We start from the raw sequence: 15,771 nt of genomic DNA, 5'->3' as shown, positions 1-15,771 counted from the left end.
GCGTCACACAGTCCCATCTCAAGGAGAGCCAAGCGCTGGGGAACATTCTCAGTGGTTGGGCGGAGCACTTGGCTCCTAGGCACAAGGCTCAGGGTTCTGTCCCCGGTTTCCGTCCCTAGCAGTGCATACAGTAGGAGCCTCTGAGATGTACCACTGAAATCTCAGATAAGCCTGCCTGGCTGCTCCCTTCCCCTCCCTTCCTGCTCCTGGTCTTGCCAACGTCTCCAGACAACGTTCTCCCAAATGCTGCTGACCATAACCTCCAGTGCCAACCTTCATGCAGACCCAACAGCCCATCCCTGCAAGCACACATCCCAGCACCCGAACATCTGTCAATGTTCCCGGGCCAGCCGCAAGTCTATTTTTCTTGGGGTGGGTTAATGAGTAGGAAAGGGTCTCTAATAGCTCAGGCTGCCCTCAAACTTAATACGTAGCCAAGGATAACCTTGAATTCCTGATATGATCTAAGACCCTCCCAGAAGCTCCCAAGATGTGACTATTCCAAGTTCTGTTTCTCTCTTTCCTTGTAGACAGGAGCTGATGAGGTAAATTATATATAAATTAGGTACGGGCCGGGCATGGCGGATTGGCCAACCCAAGGTTGAGATTACAGGCCTGTGTCATACCTGGCCTCCCAGCACCTCAGCTCCACACCCCATGAACACGTCCCTACCTCCTTATCAGCCATCGCTGACATTTTACGGTGGTCTCCTTGATACCCATGTCCTAGCTTTTTATGGTTTGAAAATGTTACAAGGCATTTTAGCATTTTTTTCCCTTTCTTTTGAGATTCCTCCCCCCCATAGGGCCTTGTGTAGCCCAGGCTGGCCTTGAACTTACTATTTAACTGACGATGGCTTTAAACTCGCTATCACTAGCCTTCCTCTATTTCAGCACGTTGTTAATCTCTTGCGATATCCTTACTTATTTAGTTTTAATTTCTTTGATACTGAGTCTCTGGAGCCCAAGCTGGACCAGAACATTTAACAAACCTCCTGCCTCAGCCTCCCAAGAGCTGGAAATACATGTATGTTTGGCTTTATGTCACAGATGAGACAGGATCTCATGTAGCCCAGGCTGGCCCTGAATTCCTGATACTCCTGCCTCAGCCTCCCAAGAGCTGGAAATACATGTATGTTTGGCTTTATGTCACAGATGAGACAGGATCTCATGTAGCCCAGGCTGGCCCTGAATTCCTGATACTCCTGCCTCAGCCTCCCAAGCGCAGAAATGGCAGGCCTGCGCCACCGTACCTGGCTTGTACCTCATTTATAATTAACCTCATAAGCCCATCTCTTTCTACAAGGGAAGAGAGAAACAGAGCTTGGAATAGTCACATCTCGGGAGCTTCTGGGAGGGTCTTAGATCATATTCTACAGATTGGGGGGCACTGTCCCCAGTCCCCGTCACTGTAGCCCCAGATTTCCCAGCAAACGGCAGACCTCTTTATCCGGCCCAACATCTCACCCTGGCTACTCTGTCCACCTCTCCACAAAACACTGTTTCATCTTAACTGCCGCCCTTCCTGACAGTGACAGGCACCCTGTCCTGCCATCTCCCACACCATCATCTCCTCTGTTCCTGCCAGCCTGTCCCTCCCCAGCCTCCCCAATGAGGTGACCTGCTCGGGCCCAGCTGCCCTGTCCTGATTGGAAACCTCCAGGGACTGGGCCTTCCTTTCTTGGCTGCGGCTCGGAGAGCCAGAGGCCCTGGCTGATCTCCCTTCGTGTCCTCATGGCTGGAGGAAAGCAGGACACAGGACAGGGAGGAAGGGAGAAGGCTGGACAGCCAGGGGGCCGAGGAAACGACCTGCATTTCACAAGCATAGAAAGCTAATGTGGTAATCTCCGTATTTTACAGGCGAGGGGAAACTGAGGCCTGGAGCTGGGATCTGAACACAGCCGTTTTAGCAAACAGACGTTCCTTTTAGGTATCCTATTAAACTGACTCATGCTTCTATACCATTTTCATGTTTATTGTGTGTGCAGCTCTCATAAACTAGAGACATGCTCTACCACTGAGCCACGCCCCCAGCCCCTAACTAACAAGTTCTCTACTGCTGAACTATCTCCTCAGTTCTTTTACTTGTCTCAGGCAGTATCTCACTGAGTTGCCCAGGCTGTCCTTGAACTCACTCCATTGTTCAGATAGACCTTGGGCATCGTCCTTATGAGGAAGCTGGGTGCATGTGGCTGGCACCTATCTATCCGAGCCTTTGTTTCTCCCTAGTCTGTGGGTGTTCAGGGCCTTCCTCACTGGGCTCAGGTGAGGGGCCTGTTTGTATGAGACCTGGCCAATGGTATCGTCCTCCTAGTGAAAGCCACATGGGAAGTGGGGGGTGGTACAGTAAGCTAGTGAGCTCAGCTACTTGGGAAACTGAGGCAGGAGGATTTCAAGTTTTCAAGATCTTATCTCAACTTTTAAATTAAAATGAGAGCCAGGCGTTGGGGTGGGGAGATGGCTCGCTTAGAAAAGTGCTTACTGTGCAATGTGAAGACCTGGGTTCAGATTCCAGCACCCACGTAAAACTGGGCATGGTGGAACACGCCTGCAGGGGAGGGGGTGGGGGTGGGGCAGGTAGAGATAGGCTGATACCAGGTGCTTCAGGCCAACCAGTCTATCTGAAATCACAGTCTCTAGGGTTAGTGAAGAGGAAGTGTTTCAGAGGAGAATAATAAAGAAAAATGCTCAAAACTGACCTCTGACCTCCATAGGTGAGCATACCTGCACACACATACATATACAAAAAAAGTAGGTACTGGGGACATAATGCAATGGTAGAGCACCTGCCTAGAATCCCCCAGTGAGGGGCTGGGGGCGTGGCTCAGTGGTAGAGCCCCTGCCTAGAATCCTCCAGTGAGAAGCTGGGGGTGTGGCTCAGTGGTAGAGCCCCTGCCTAGAATCCCCCAGTGAGGGGCTGGGGGTGTGGCTCAGTGGTAGAGCCCCTGCTCAGCATGTGGAAAACCCTGACTTTAACTCTCAGTCCTGTGCTATGGATAGGTACAGACGCTGACACAGCCAACAAAAAGAGTAAGATTATCTGCGGCTGGTACCCTCACCTCAACCGTCCCAGGCTCACCGCACTGGTACCCCAGCTCCTGTGAGTCCAGATACAGTGACCATTCTCAAGTCTAGACCCGGAAGGTCTCCCCCAAAGCTCAAGTGCGGAAAGCGCTGCAGGCTTCTGAGTGTCGATCCTCCCAGATGCCAGCATTGCAGCTCATGGCTCAGGGCCCCGGGAGCAGCAGGCCGGTGGTAGAGATAGAAGATAAGGTCTCTGATCCCTGCTGAGTTAGGAGCCTTGGGAAGAACCCCTGTTGGCTGTAGCCAGGGGGCTCCCTCAGATGCAGGAAGGCACTTCCCTGAAGGCTGTATGACTGAGGGACCCCTGCAAGGGGGTAGCTTGGGACAGGGGATGAGGACACCCCCAGGGGTCAGGGGCAGGAGCTAAAATTGGCCTGTACCACCAGCTGGCCCAGATCCCTCCTAACAGACAGACTGGTGCCGGTTGCTAGGGAACACAGGGAAGCTGGCCCTGGTCTCTTAGCTCTAGAAGTTGGTGTGGAAGAATGTGACCTTTTGTGGGTATCCCAACAGTTAGCAGGTAGCAGGGGAGGGGTCTACAACCTCAGACTGCAGAAAGAAAGAGACAGATCACTTCCAGGCTAGGCAAAGTTATCTTCATAGACTGGAGTCAAAAGACAGAACTAAGGCTGGAGAGGTGGCTCAGTGGTTAGAGCACTGACTGCTCTTCCAGAGGTCCTGAGTTCAATTCCCAGCACCCACACAGTGGCTCACAGCCATCTGTAATGGGATCTGGTGCCCTCTTCTGCTGTGTCTGAAGACAGCTACAGTGTACTCATGTACATTAAATAAACAAATCTTAAAAAAAAAAAAAAAGACAGAACTAACCATCCCAGTACCCCCACTACACCCCAACAATCTCAGGAACGCAGGGAAGAGGCTCAAAGAGGTAAGGTCACTGGTCTGAGGTCACACAGTAGGGTGATGTGAACCTGAGTTTACTTGAATAATTAAGGTAGCGACAATCACAACACGTGACCTGTCAGGGAGGTGCCCCCATCAACCCACTTACAAGGAAACTGAGGCCGGAGCAGACTCTGGGAGCTTGCCTGACAACTAATGACAGCTGTAGTTGAGAACACGCCGCCTTCTGACTCAGATCCAGTCATGCCAGCAGCCAACAGCCATGAGTACCGCGTGTGTACCAGCCTTCACCCACATGTCTCTGGTAATTCTTTGCGGGACTCAAGTTGTTACCCCCCCCACCCCTCCAACACACACATACTTTCCAAGGCTGGAATCAGGCTCAGAGAAGGAGAGCCAATAGCCTGAAGAGACAATGCAATCTGGCACATGGAGGTAGCATTCGAACCCAAGACTCGGGAACCATGTACCTCTCTGGAATGGCTGGAGAAACCAAAGTGGGTGGGCCTGGTTGAGACCTCCAACTTGAAACCTAAGCCAACAGGGGAGAGGGGCAGAGGGGCTTTATCTAATATCCACCATATGCATTAGAAACACAGATAAAAGCCTCAGGCTGAACTCTGGAGGCAGAGGCAGGTGGATCTCTGTGAGCACAAGGCCAGCCTGGTCTATGGAGAGGAACTCTATCCGGAAACAAAAAGTGTGTGGCTCAGGTCCGTGTTGAAGGTGGTGAGGGTGGCGGGTGAAGGAACCAGCATAAGAGAGAATGTATCCGGTGAGCTGACTTTTAGACACTTGGAAAGCAGTCAGAATTCTGGCCGAGGGACAGCAGAGTCTTGCCCTGCCGCTGTGAAGGGAGGAAGACCCTGGGATGGGAAACGGTGCAGCCTGAAGTCCCCGAACCAGAGGATCTGGGCTCAGTAAACTCCCAGATGTCAGGGCTAAAGGCCCAGGCAGAGGGAGGTCAAAGGCATGGGCATAGTGAAGGGAGAGGGGAGGGCCTGGGGAGGGCAGGAAGCTGGGGGCTTCCTCCAGAAAGTCCAGCATCCAGCAAGGAAAGGGGGCTCTAGTTAGCAGGGAGTGTGGGGAGGGGTAAGGAGGCGAGACTGGGAAGTCTCAGGAGGCCGGATTCAACCTAGGGGCCTGGAACCCTAGCCCAGGATGGGAGCCCGTAGGTTGGAAGCTAAGGCTTCCCCTTAGAAGGACCAGACGCGCCTGGGTCGCATCTAGGGAACCCCAAAGGCGACAAGGACCCAAGGACAGGGCAGCCTGGCACAGCAGGGTCAGGCTGGGTAGTGGAGACACCTTGAAGGAAGCGGGCAGGGCCCTGGGCCCAGGTGCCATTTGGCTTCCTGGGGGAGGCAGCTCGCAGGAGCCCAGACAGATCTGGGGACTGGCCAGGGGTAGCATGAGAGCCAGCACCTCGACTCGGCAAGAAGCAGGGAGGATGGCAGGGCCAGGCCGGGTCGGGCCTTGAGGGGGGATGGGGGGAGACAGCGCTGCGCCTCGGGGAACAGGGGCCCGTGCCATCCGGGAAGAGTCTAAGCCAGGCTGCGGGCGAGCCGGGGACAGACGGGCAGCGGAGGAAGGGAGGGGCTGCCGGTGGGCAGGGGAGGGGGCTTCCTGGAGGGAAGAGACCGGGCGGAAGCGCTCTGCAGAGGGACCTGAGAAGGGTCCAAAGACAGGGACGCCCCTAGGGGTCAGGCTGGGCTGGGGCTGTCGGGAGAGGGAGCAGAGAGGCCTCAAAGTCATGGGAAGCGTCGGTCTGGGCTGTGGAGCCAGGAAAGGAGTCAAGACTGGTGGGGTCAGTGGCCCGGGAGGGCGAGGGGTACTATGGCTGGACTCAGGCAGGGTTCCCCAAGGGGCTGGGCCCCACTCACCGTGTCCGAGTTCCGATCGTTGCCCGGGGCCAGCGCCGTCCTCGAAGACATCTTCTCTGGGGTCCCAGGAGGGAAAGGGACAGGGGCGGCCGGGTGGGGGGGGTGGGGATCCCGGGGTCCCCTCTCTTCCCCTCCCCCCCCAGCCGACCTGGGGACGCGAGCTCAAAAGCTGGGCGCCGTGGACGCCCGAGTCCTCGCTGAGCGAGAGCGAGAGAGGGCAGGACGGGGGAGGGGAGGAGACACCGAGGGTCCTAGTGGCCCCGTGCAAGGGGAACCCGGGGCGCCATCTGGGCGGCGGGCAGGCGGGAGGGTGCACGGGCGGGGGCCGGGGAGGGGGCGCGGAGCCGGCCCGGGGCGGCGGCGGAGGGAGGCGACCAAGGGGCTGGGGAGGAAGAGACGTCAAGGGGAGGGGCACTAGGGGCGTGGCCGCTGGAGACTCCGCCCCCTGCCGCCGGCTCTTAAAGGCACAGGCCTGGGCTGGCTCCGGGGTTCTGGGGGCGGAGGCAGGTCTGGGCGTGCCGGTCTCCAGCAAGTTCTCACAAGAGAATCAGAGTCACCGGCTGAGAGTTGCGGAGAAGAGAGCAGAGGGAGATGTTGAGAGATGGGAGAGGGGACACACAGACACGAGGTGGGAAGAAGCAGAGTCACAAAGAGGGACAGAGAAGCCAAGGACAGAGACAAAAGGATCTGGACAGAAAGGGGACAGAGACAGGGAGACACACACACACACACACACACACACAGACTGAGAGACACAGAGACAGAGACACAGATACAAAGACAGAGAGGAGACAGAATCAGGCGCCAAGGAAACTAAAGAGACAAAGAGAAACTCCAACTCTGGAAGTCTGCCGAAGAAAGGAATAAAGGAGAGGCAGCGAGAAAGGAGGGAGAAGGGGTGGAGGGAGCACAGGTTGCGTACCTGTCATCCCGACCCTCGGGAGGTTAAGATAGTGGATTGTTGTGAGTTTGAGACCATACACAGCAAGACACCCCCCCCCTCAGAAAACAAAAGCCAAAATTGAAGGCAGTCCCTGGGGTGAAGAAGGTCAGGGGTTCAAGGTCAGCCCCAGGTGCAGCGAGGGTAGGTAACCAGCAGCCTTGGCTGGTTTCACCTTCCCAGTCTTACAATGAAGGAGAGGCAGCCTCGCTTTCCTGTCCAGCTTGCTGGAAGTCCAAACAGGTGTTGACTTGCAGGGGCAAACAGACGGGGGTGGGGGGGTTGTGATGAGAACACACAGCACCTTGTGAGAGAAAAGAACGTGTGGGGGTGTGGAATGGGTGCATCACCCTGGTCCAGAGCCCACTGTCTCGCTGTCTTAGAAAGTCTTCCTGAGCCTCAGTTTCCCTTTGTGAAAATTAGATGTTACAATATCCTGGACGGTTTATTAAAGTTCCGGATCAGCCTCAACTACATAGTGAGTTCAAGACTAGCCTGGTCTACATGAGACCCTGTCAGACAAATGAGACAGGAAAACAGCTGATTATAGGGCTGGCTATTAAGCATACGCATTTTAAGAAGGTAAATTATGCAAACATGCAAGGAAGCAAACTGTACTGAAAATGGGGTGGGGTGGGCACTGGAGATGTGGCTCAGAAGTTAGGAGCACTGGCTGCTCTTCCAGAGAAACTGGGTTCAGTTCCCAGCAACCACATGGTGGCTCACAACCACCTGTAACTCCAGGTCTAGGGTACCTGGTACCCTTTTCTGGCTTCCCCAGTCACAGTGTGTGTAACATAAAAGCTATAAAACTTACAGAGAAGGAGGAGGAGGAGGAGGAGGAGAAGAAGAAGAAGAAGAAGAAGAAGAAGAAGAAGAAGAGGGAACTGCAGGGCTGGGATTGTTACATTTGAACAAGTTGTTAATTTTTGGGAGGGGTGTGTGTGTGGTATTGAGAGAAAAGGTTTTGGAAGTCAGTTTTCTCCTCTTTCTCTGGGTGACCCAGGATCAAACTTGGGTCACCAACCTTAACTGCAAACACCTTCGCCCCACACCCCACTGCCAACCCTATGCATTTATTGATTTTGGGACCAGTCATCATGTAACCCAGGTGCTCCCTCGATTAAGGTTGGGCTGGATCCTCCTGCCTCCACCTGGAAGGGCTGAGACTGTGAACCCCTCACCCAATCACCCAGTTACAGCTCTGGAAGTCGCCTGTGTATTGTTTACCTGGGGAGCTTGTATGGCCTCTGCTACCACAGACTATGCAGTCAGCTCCACACGGGGAAACTGAGGAGTCCACCTTCTCATCATGCTAACTCCCCTGCCAAGTAAGTACTTTTCAGACGGGGTCTCATTCTGTAGCCCAGGCTGACCTTGAACTTCAGGCCAACCTCTTGTCTCGGCTTCCCAAATCCTGAACTTACTTATGTGAGATAAGCATCTGGCATGGTCTCACTATAGAACACAGGCTCACCTCCTAGCTTTCCATCCTCCTGCCTCGGATTCACAAGTGCTAGGAATTTGAACCCTCATGCCTCTCTCTCTTTCTTTCTCTCTTTCTCTGTCAAGATTTATTTATTTATTTATTTTATGAGTCCACCGTAGCTGTCTTCAGACACACCAGAAGAGGGCATCAGATCTCATTACAGATGGTTGTAAGCCACCATGTGGTTGCTGGGACTTGAACTCAGGACTTCTGGAAAAGCAGTCAGTGCTCTTAACCACTGAGCCATCTCTCCAGCCCAGAACCCTCATCTTTTAAGTGCAGCAATTGCCTTTTTTCTCCGTAATAGTGCAGCCAAGGTGTCACTATAAACCAAAGTACAAATATAGGTTTCTTAGGGTTTTACTGCTGTGAACAGAAACCATGACCAAGGCAACTCTTATAAGGACACCGTTTAATTGGGCTGGCCTACAGGTTCAGAGGTTCAGCCCATTATCATCAAGGCGGGAACATGGCAGCATCCAGGCAGGCATGGTACAGGGGGAGCTGAGAGTTCTACATCTTCATCTGAAGGCTGCTGGCAGAATACTGACTTCTAGGCAGCTAGGGTGAGGGTCTTAAAGCCCACACCCACAGTGACACACCTACTCCAACAGGGCCACAGTTTTTAATAGTGCCACTCCCTGGGGCAAGCAAATTCAAACCATCACAATAGATAAAATACTTCAAGTCACCATGCTGGTAACACGTATCTGCCATCCCAGCACTTGGGAGGCAGAGGCAGGCAGATCTCTAAGTTCGAGGTCAGCCTGGTCTACAGAGTGAGTTCCAGGGTAGCCTGGGCTGTATAGTGAGACGCTATTTTCAAATAAACTAATAAAAGTGGGAACTAGAAGGTATTAAGGGAAGAGCTCTGGGTGTGTTTCTAGGAGCTTTGTAGCGATAAGAAGTAGAATGGTCCAGCTCTGACAGCTGCAGTACCCACATTCACCACCAGGGGGCAGGTGGTTGCCTTTCTACTCACGCAGGGTCCTACTGTTCCCCTTTCCACTGATTCCTAAACTCCATCTCCAAGGGGTGGAGACTGAGGCTTACAAAGTGGATGGTGCTTGAAAATGTTACATTGAAAAAGGAGCCCGACACAAAAGGTCACATCATACAATACAGTTCCTACGAAGTACTCAAAAGCCAGGGACTTGGCTGGGACACCGGAGCCCTGGATTCCGGGTTTCCCCGGGCTTTGGGAAAGGGGAGAGGGAGGGCTGCGGGAGTCCATGGGTTCTCTTCAAGGAGACAGAGATGTTCTGAAATCGGATGCTAGCAAAAAGATCCATTAAATTGCAAGGCATAAAAGTATGAATCAGCAGTTAGAAGCACTGGCTGCGTTTGCAGAGGACCAAGGTTCAATTCTCAGCAACCACAGGCAGTGGACAAACAGCTGTAACTCCAATTCCAGGGGAACCGGCTCCTTCTGGTCGGCTTGGGCACTGCATGCATGTGATGTTTGTAGTCACCCACAGACATAAATAAATATTGTGCTTAAAAAAAGAAACTCAGGGGCTGGAGAGATGGCTCAGCGGTTCAGAGCACTGACTGCTCTCCCAGGGGTCCTGAGTTCAAATCCCAGCAACTACATGGTGGCTCACAACCATCTGAAATGGAGTCCGATGCCCTCTTCTGGTGCGTTTGAAGACAGCCACAGTGTACCCATACATAAAATAAATAAATAAATCTTAAAAACAAAATAAAGAGTCAGGCATGGGGACCTATGCCTTCAATCCCAGCACTTGGGAGTCAGGATCTTTGTGAGTTCCAGGTCAGCCTGGGCTACATAGTGAGACCCTGTCTCAAAGAGAGAAAAAAGGAGACAGATGCAGTTGAGTACAACTTCTGATGGAATGTGCTCTGTGGTTATGACAAGCCCACAGGAGGGGCAGAAGAGTAATAGGACCCTGCTACAGAGGCCCTGGCTGGCCTGGAACTCACTCTGTAGACCAGGCTGGCCTGGAACTCAGAGATCCCACCTACCTCCCTGCCTCCCGTGCTGGGATTAAAGGCTCCAGCCACCACCACCCTGCTGGCTGAGGGCTACATTCTAAAAGCCATACCAGGGCTATCTCACTGGGTCCCCCAGCAGAGGACACAAGAGGAACGCATGCCCCCTCGCGCCTCCGCACCTCCATTACTCTAGAGCTCAGCTGTGGGCCCCTGTCCAGCTCAGGGTGTCTCCCCTGGATATACAGGATGATGTTGTTACCTTGGGAGGCGTGAAAAGCAGGCAGGAGGGCGGGCGGATTCCGGCAAAGCTGGGAGGGGGGGTGAGGGCGGGGACAGGGGTCTGTGGCCCTTGTCACAGCAGGGCCCAACCACAGCCTAGCCTAGAAGGGCAGACAGATAATGGGGCCTTCCAGCCCCTGGCCCCAGAGAGGGAGGAGCTTCCTGACAGGAAATTGTCCTCCCCCCCCCTTCAGATCCAAGCTCTTAGCAGTCCTGGCCCAAGTAGTCTGGGGACTGGACAGCAAGAGGGACAGAAGGACAGGCACAGACAGAAGGTGAGTATCCGGGTGAAGAATGCATGCCCCGACTGCTTCCAAAGATCCTCATCAGAACCCTGAAGGCAGGAGGGCTGGGTGAGCAGAGGCAGGCTGAAGTCTGGGTTTGGTGAGTGTCGGGGAGAAGACAGAGGGCAGGTGAGGCCTGGAGGTCTAGAGGTAGGAAAAACTTGGGAGCGCTCATGGCTGAGGAGATAGGGGATGTTAGGTCTAATGCACCCTGACACTCTGATGCTAGATGGGGGACCCCATTGAGCAGGCATCCAGCGCCTGGCCCCCTCCAGTGAGGAGGGTTGCAGCAACCAGAAAGCCTGGCTTACACCTGCAGGGCAGCGCTCGGGAGGGGAGGAGGCTGAGGCAGGAGGCTGGCCAGTTTGAGCAAGCCTGGATTACAGATAGAGACTCTCGACTCCATAAACAAACAAACAAATAAAAAAAATAAATAGGAAAGAAGGAAGGGCTGTCAAAATGGCTCAGCGGGTAAAGACATTTGCCTGCCCTGAGGAGCCGGATTCCATCCCTGAGACCCACAGGGCAGGGAGGACTATTGCAAGTCCACATCTGACCCCCACATGCACACGATGACACGTGTGCCCACACACAAAATCAATTAATTAAAGGGAGAGAGTGAGCAAGCACCGTTAGGATTAGACATAGCGGCTTCCCCGGGCTGGTGATGTGGCTGTCGGAGTCAGGCGTAAGGATGCTTAACCTAAAAGGATATGTTTCCAAACATGGGCTTTTTAAAAAAACAAAACAATTTTTCTTCAGCGGGGCAGTGGAGGCACACCTTTAATCCCAGCGCTCAAGAGGCAGAGGTGGGTGGATCTGTGAGTTCAAGACTAGCCTGGTCTACAGAGTGAGTTCCATCGAAAGCTACAAGAGAAACCCTGTCTAGATAAAACAGCGTGGGGGGGCGGGGGGTGATTCCCACAGAGTCTCAGTTGCTCTCAGGCTGGCCTCAGATTTCTATACGCCCAAGGATGATGTTGGCGCTCTGGTCTTGCCCTCTCTCTCCAGAGTGCGTGGATTATAAACCTGCACCATTGCTATAATCAGCGGGGGTGGGGATTCGGGGTTCCTGGCAAGCCAGACAAGCACCCTACCAACTGAGCCACATCCCCTGCCTTGGCTTTTGATGTTCTGACCTCACGTGACTCAGGTTGACCTCCCTAGGATTAAAGGTATAGTCTTCCCATTCGGGGTCTGTGCACGGGGTCTCACTACGGAACCCGTCTTCAAAAATCTCAAAAGCTTGTGGTCCTCGGGGCCCCAGCCTCCCGGGCACTGGGATTACAGGAGGCCGTACCACCACACCCGGATCCATGCTAGGGTCTTGAGGGCGTCTGGAATTCTGAGGAGGAGGGTTTAGGGAAAGGCTGGCAGCGAGGAAGAGGAGGAGGGGCCGGGAGAGGGAAACGCTGGTGGCCTAGACATCCTGCAGAAGCGGGAGGCTGGGGGCTTGAGCTAGGCTCGGAAGTGAGTCAGGGGCCTGGGCACCGGGAGGCAGCGGAGGGCGTTGGAGAGGGCAGGATGTCGGAGCCAGGTTGCCGAGGGAGGTGTCGGAGCCAGGAAGGGGAAGGGGAGGGGGAGGCTGGGGGTATAGGCTGCTGCCAGTTCGGGAGTGTGCTGGGAATGTGTTGGGAATGGTTTGACGGGCACCACAGCCAGCTTTGGGAGTGGGGGTTAGACCGGTTGAGTGAGTGGCAGATAAAGTCTGGGCAGGACTGGATTCGGCTGGATCCAGCGGTTCGGGAGGGAGGTAGTTTGTGGGGATACTGTAGCTGTTACTGGGAGGGAGGGAGCCAGTTTCATTACAGTTGGTCTGTTTGTGTGCAGCCTGGCCTCGCGTGCCACGGTGCGCATGCAGAGGTCAGAAAACAGCTTCTGTAGGCCGGCTACTCTGTGGGTCCTAGCGGTAACACTCAGGTTGTCAGGGTTGATGGCAAGCGCCTCTACCCGCTGAGCCACCCCGCTGTTCCCTCTCACCCAACTCCCCTTCACTCCCCAGCCATTTTTGGGGGGGGGGGGTAAGGCATGCTGAAGCCTTCCAGAAAAGGGAAGACTAATAAATCGGTGTGTGCATGGGGAGGAGGGGCGATGCGCATGGATTTTTCACCGTCTTAGGGGCTCCAAGCAAAGCGTCACTATGGTGACTGCTTCACTGGGGGTAGGGGACCAAGGAGACTGGAGGGACGTTGACAACAGTGTGTCTTAGAAACAGAAGGACTGAGAAGCTATAGTGAAGGTTTAGAATCTGGAAGATGGAAGATTGCCCCTCCCCCAGCCAGACTCTCTCTCCAAGGCATCCTATCCACGGATCCACACATCTCCAGTACCCGCTTCACACACTTATTCAGTTCAAAACCAGCTGTGGGTCTATTCCACGGGGGAGAAAAAGTGGACATTTAATGGTTTATTTACCCAATTTTGTCTGGAATACTACGAAGCCCTTAAACCAAGTGAACCAGAGCGGGTGGGGCTATGCCTGCAGAAAGATCTCGAGTTCCTGACCTAAGGGAAGGAAAGGGAAGCGCCAAATGGCAAAATACAGCCACCGAGAGCCACCCCTCTCTTTCATTTTAATTTTGTCTTCTGTATACGCACATCCTGCCTGTCTGTACACCACCTGGTACCCAAAGAAGCCAGGATAGGGTCGGTCATTGGGTCCCCTAGGGCTGGAGTTTCAGACGGTTGTGAGCTGCCATGTGGGTGGTGGAAATCGAAGCCAGGTCCCAGCTAGTGCTCTTGACTACTGAGCTGCCTCTGCAGCCTCCAGTCTGGTTGTTTTGGGGGACAAGGTCTCACTTTGAATCCCTAGTTATCCTAGATGTCCCAGTGTCCTTTGACCTCATGAGCGCTGTGGCACTCTGGTGACTGTGCTCACACACACACACACACACACACACACTATTGATAGGATGACACAAGGCTGAGCTATACCTTGGCCCTAGAGCACAACCCAACATTCACTAGACCCGAGTCCTATACACAGGACGGAAAATAAGTCAACATGGTATGCTTCTATGACTCTCCAATGCCCTTGGGAAACAATCCAAGTCCCTTGTCACAGAGTTCAGGTCCTGTGTGGCCTGCTCCTCACAACCTCCTCCCCCCCAAGGAATGGACTGTCTGCCTCCTTCCTTCCTTTGTTTCCTGTCAGCACCCATTCCAGAGTGCCTGAGCCAGGGCCACAGGCGTGAATGACACAGGCCCAGCCCTGTCCCTGCTGGGCTCTCAGTCCAGATCAGACCTGTCCCCACACCACAGTTACAGAGAGAACTCAGGGAGCCCGAGGGTTATAAGAGACCCAGCGGTCAGGGGTACTTCCAGGAGGAGGCAGCTACCGAGATCTAAAGGATGAAGAGCTGTCTCCGCGTGGGGAGACAGGCGGCCATGAGACCCAGAGGAAAGGAACCGAAAGATGTGTTAGTTCCAGTGAGGTGCACAGCTGGCAGACCCCTGGGCTAATATGGGGGAGCAGCCTGAATGTTGCACCAAGAGCTGTGGGGAGCTATAGAAAGTTCTGGAGAGGGAGGATCAGGTGGATGCTATGTGAAGTCTTCGTAGCTGAGCTACAAGAGCCAAGAAGCTGAAAGGGCATGGTGCTTGCTGTAATCCAAGGGCTGGAGGCAGGAGGACCGGGAATTTGAGACTAGCTAAATGAATTTGGCCTCAGAAATGAAATGAACTGTACAACTGTAGTCACACCTAGGAGACTGAGGCAGGAGGATCACCTCAAGTTTGAGGTCATCCTAAGCCACATAACAAGTTTCAGGCCAGCCTACATTGCAGTCTGAACAAAGAACCCGAGTTTGGGGCAAAGAAATGGTCATAGGTTTCAACTGTGAGATGGACCTGGGGAGGGATAATGGATCAGAGGGGGAGCTTAGAGAAGGACGGGACTTGCTGTGGTGTGAGCCCTGTGAGGGCAGAACCTGGTGTAACTTACAGCTGTATTCCCACTGCCTGCACAAAGTGGATCTAGTAAGGTTTGGTTTTGGGTTTTTTTGTTTTTTGTTTTTTTGTTTTTTTGTTTGTTTGTTTTTGACAGTATCAAGTATCACATTCAGAGTCTTGTCAGTGCTGGGCAGAGCCACACCCCCCAGCCCCTCACTGGGGGATTCTAGGCAGGGGCTCTACCACTAAGCCACGCCCCCAGCCCCACTGAGCCACGCCCCCAGCCCCTCACTGGGGATTCTAGGCAGGGGCTCTACCACTAAGCCACGCCCCCAGCCCCTCACTGGGGATTCTAGGCAGGGGCTCTACCGCTGAGCCACGCCCCCAGCCCCTCACTGGGGGATTCTAGGCAGGGGCTCTACCGCTGAGCCACGCCCCCAGCCCCTCACTGGGGGATTCTGGGCAGGGGCTCTACCGCTGAGCCACGCCCCCAGTCCCTCACTGGGGGATTCTAGGCAGGGACTCTATCGCTGAGCCACACCTCTATTATATTTTTTTGCTCACAGTTGATGTTTGTTTGTTTTGAGAGCGGGTTTCATCTAGTCTTGCTGGCCTGCAGTTCACTATGTAGATCATGCTGCTGAGCAGGTGTCAACCTCCTGTTTCTGTCTCCTGAGTGCAGGGATTATAGGCATAAGTAACCGCACACATCCTTTTGTCTTAATATCATCAGCTCTGTGTGTGTGTGTGTGTGTGTGTGAGAGAGAGAGAGAGAGAGAGAGAGAGAGAGATTATGTATGTGTGAGAAAGAAAAGCTATAGTTTAGTTCAAACTGGCTTTTAAAAACTTAAAAGACTGGGTGATCCTCCTGCCTCCACCTCCCCAGTGCTGGAATTGCAGAGGTTACTGTCAAACCCAGCTTTGTCTTCATAGTTTTGAGATTCTATACCATCCCTGGTTTACCCGGAGTGAGCTCTCAATTCCTTTGCCTCAGCTCCATATGCTGGAATTTAGGGTGTGCCAGGATGCTGGCTTGAAGCCTCTGGTGTTTCTAAGGGTGAAGACCTGTGTCTGGCACCTTTTATTCAGAGTCCTCAGCACACA

At 53.8% G+C, this 15,771-nt stretch overlaps 1 protein-coding gene across 2 annotated transcripts in view; it reads right to left on the bottom strand.

Moving 5' to 3' along the window:
- Nucleotides 1-6,136, bottom strand: part of MARK4 (microtubule affinity regulating kinase 4) — a 29,379-nt gene extending 23,243 nt beyond the window's left edge. For both annotated transcript variants that reach the window (XM_080908983.1, XM_080908984.1), the window contains exon 1: nt 5,829-6,136. In XM_080908983.1, the coding sequence (XP_080765109.1) occupies nt 5,829-5,879 (51 nt within the window). In that variant the 5' untranslated portion in view covers nt 5,880-6,136. The remainder of the gene's footprint in view (nt 1-5,828) is intronic.
- Nucleotides 6,137-15,771: the final 9,635 nt, after the last annotated feature.

Source organism: Micromys minutus (assembly GCF_963924665.1).
Source record: "Micromys minutus genome assembly, chromosome: 32".
In the NCBI taxonomy this organism is placed as follows: Eukaryota; Metazoa; Chordata; class Mammalia; order Rodentia; family Muridae; genus Micromys; species Micromys minutus.
Note: the sequence above shows the minus strand (reverse complement) of the source record. Positions and strands in the feature narration are given on the sequence as shown.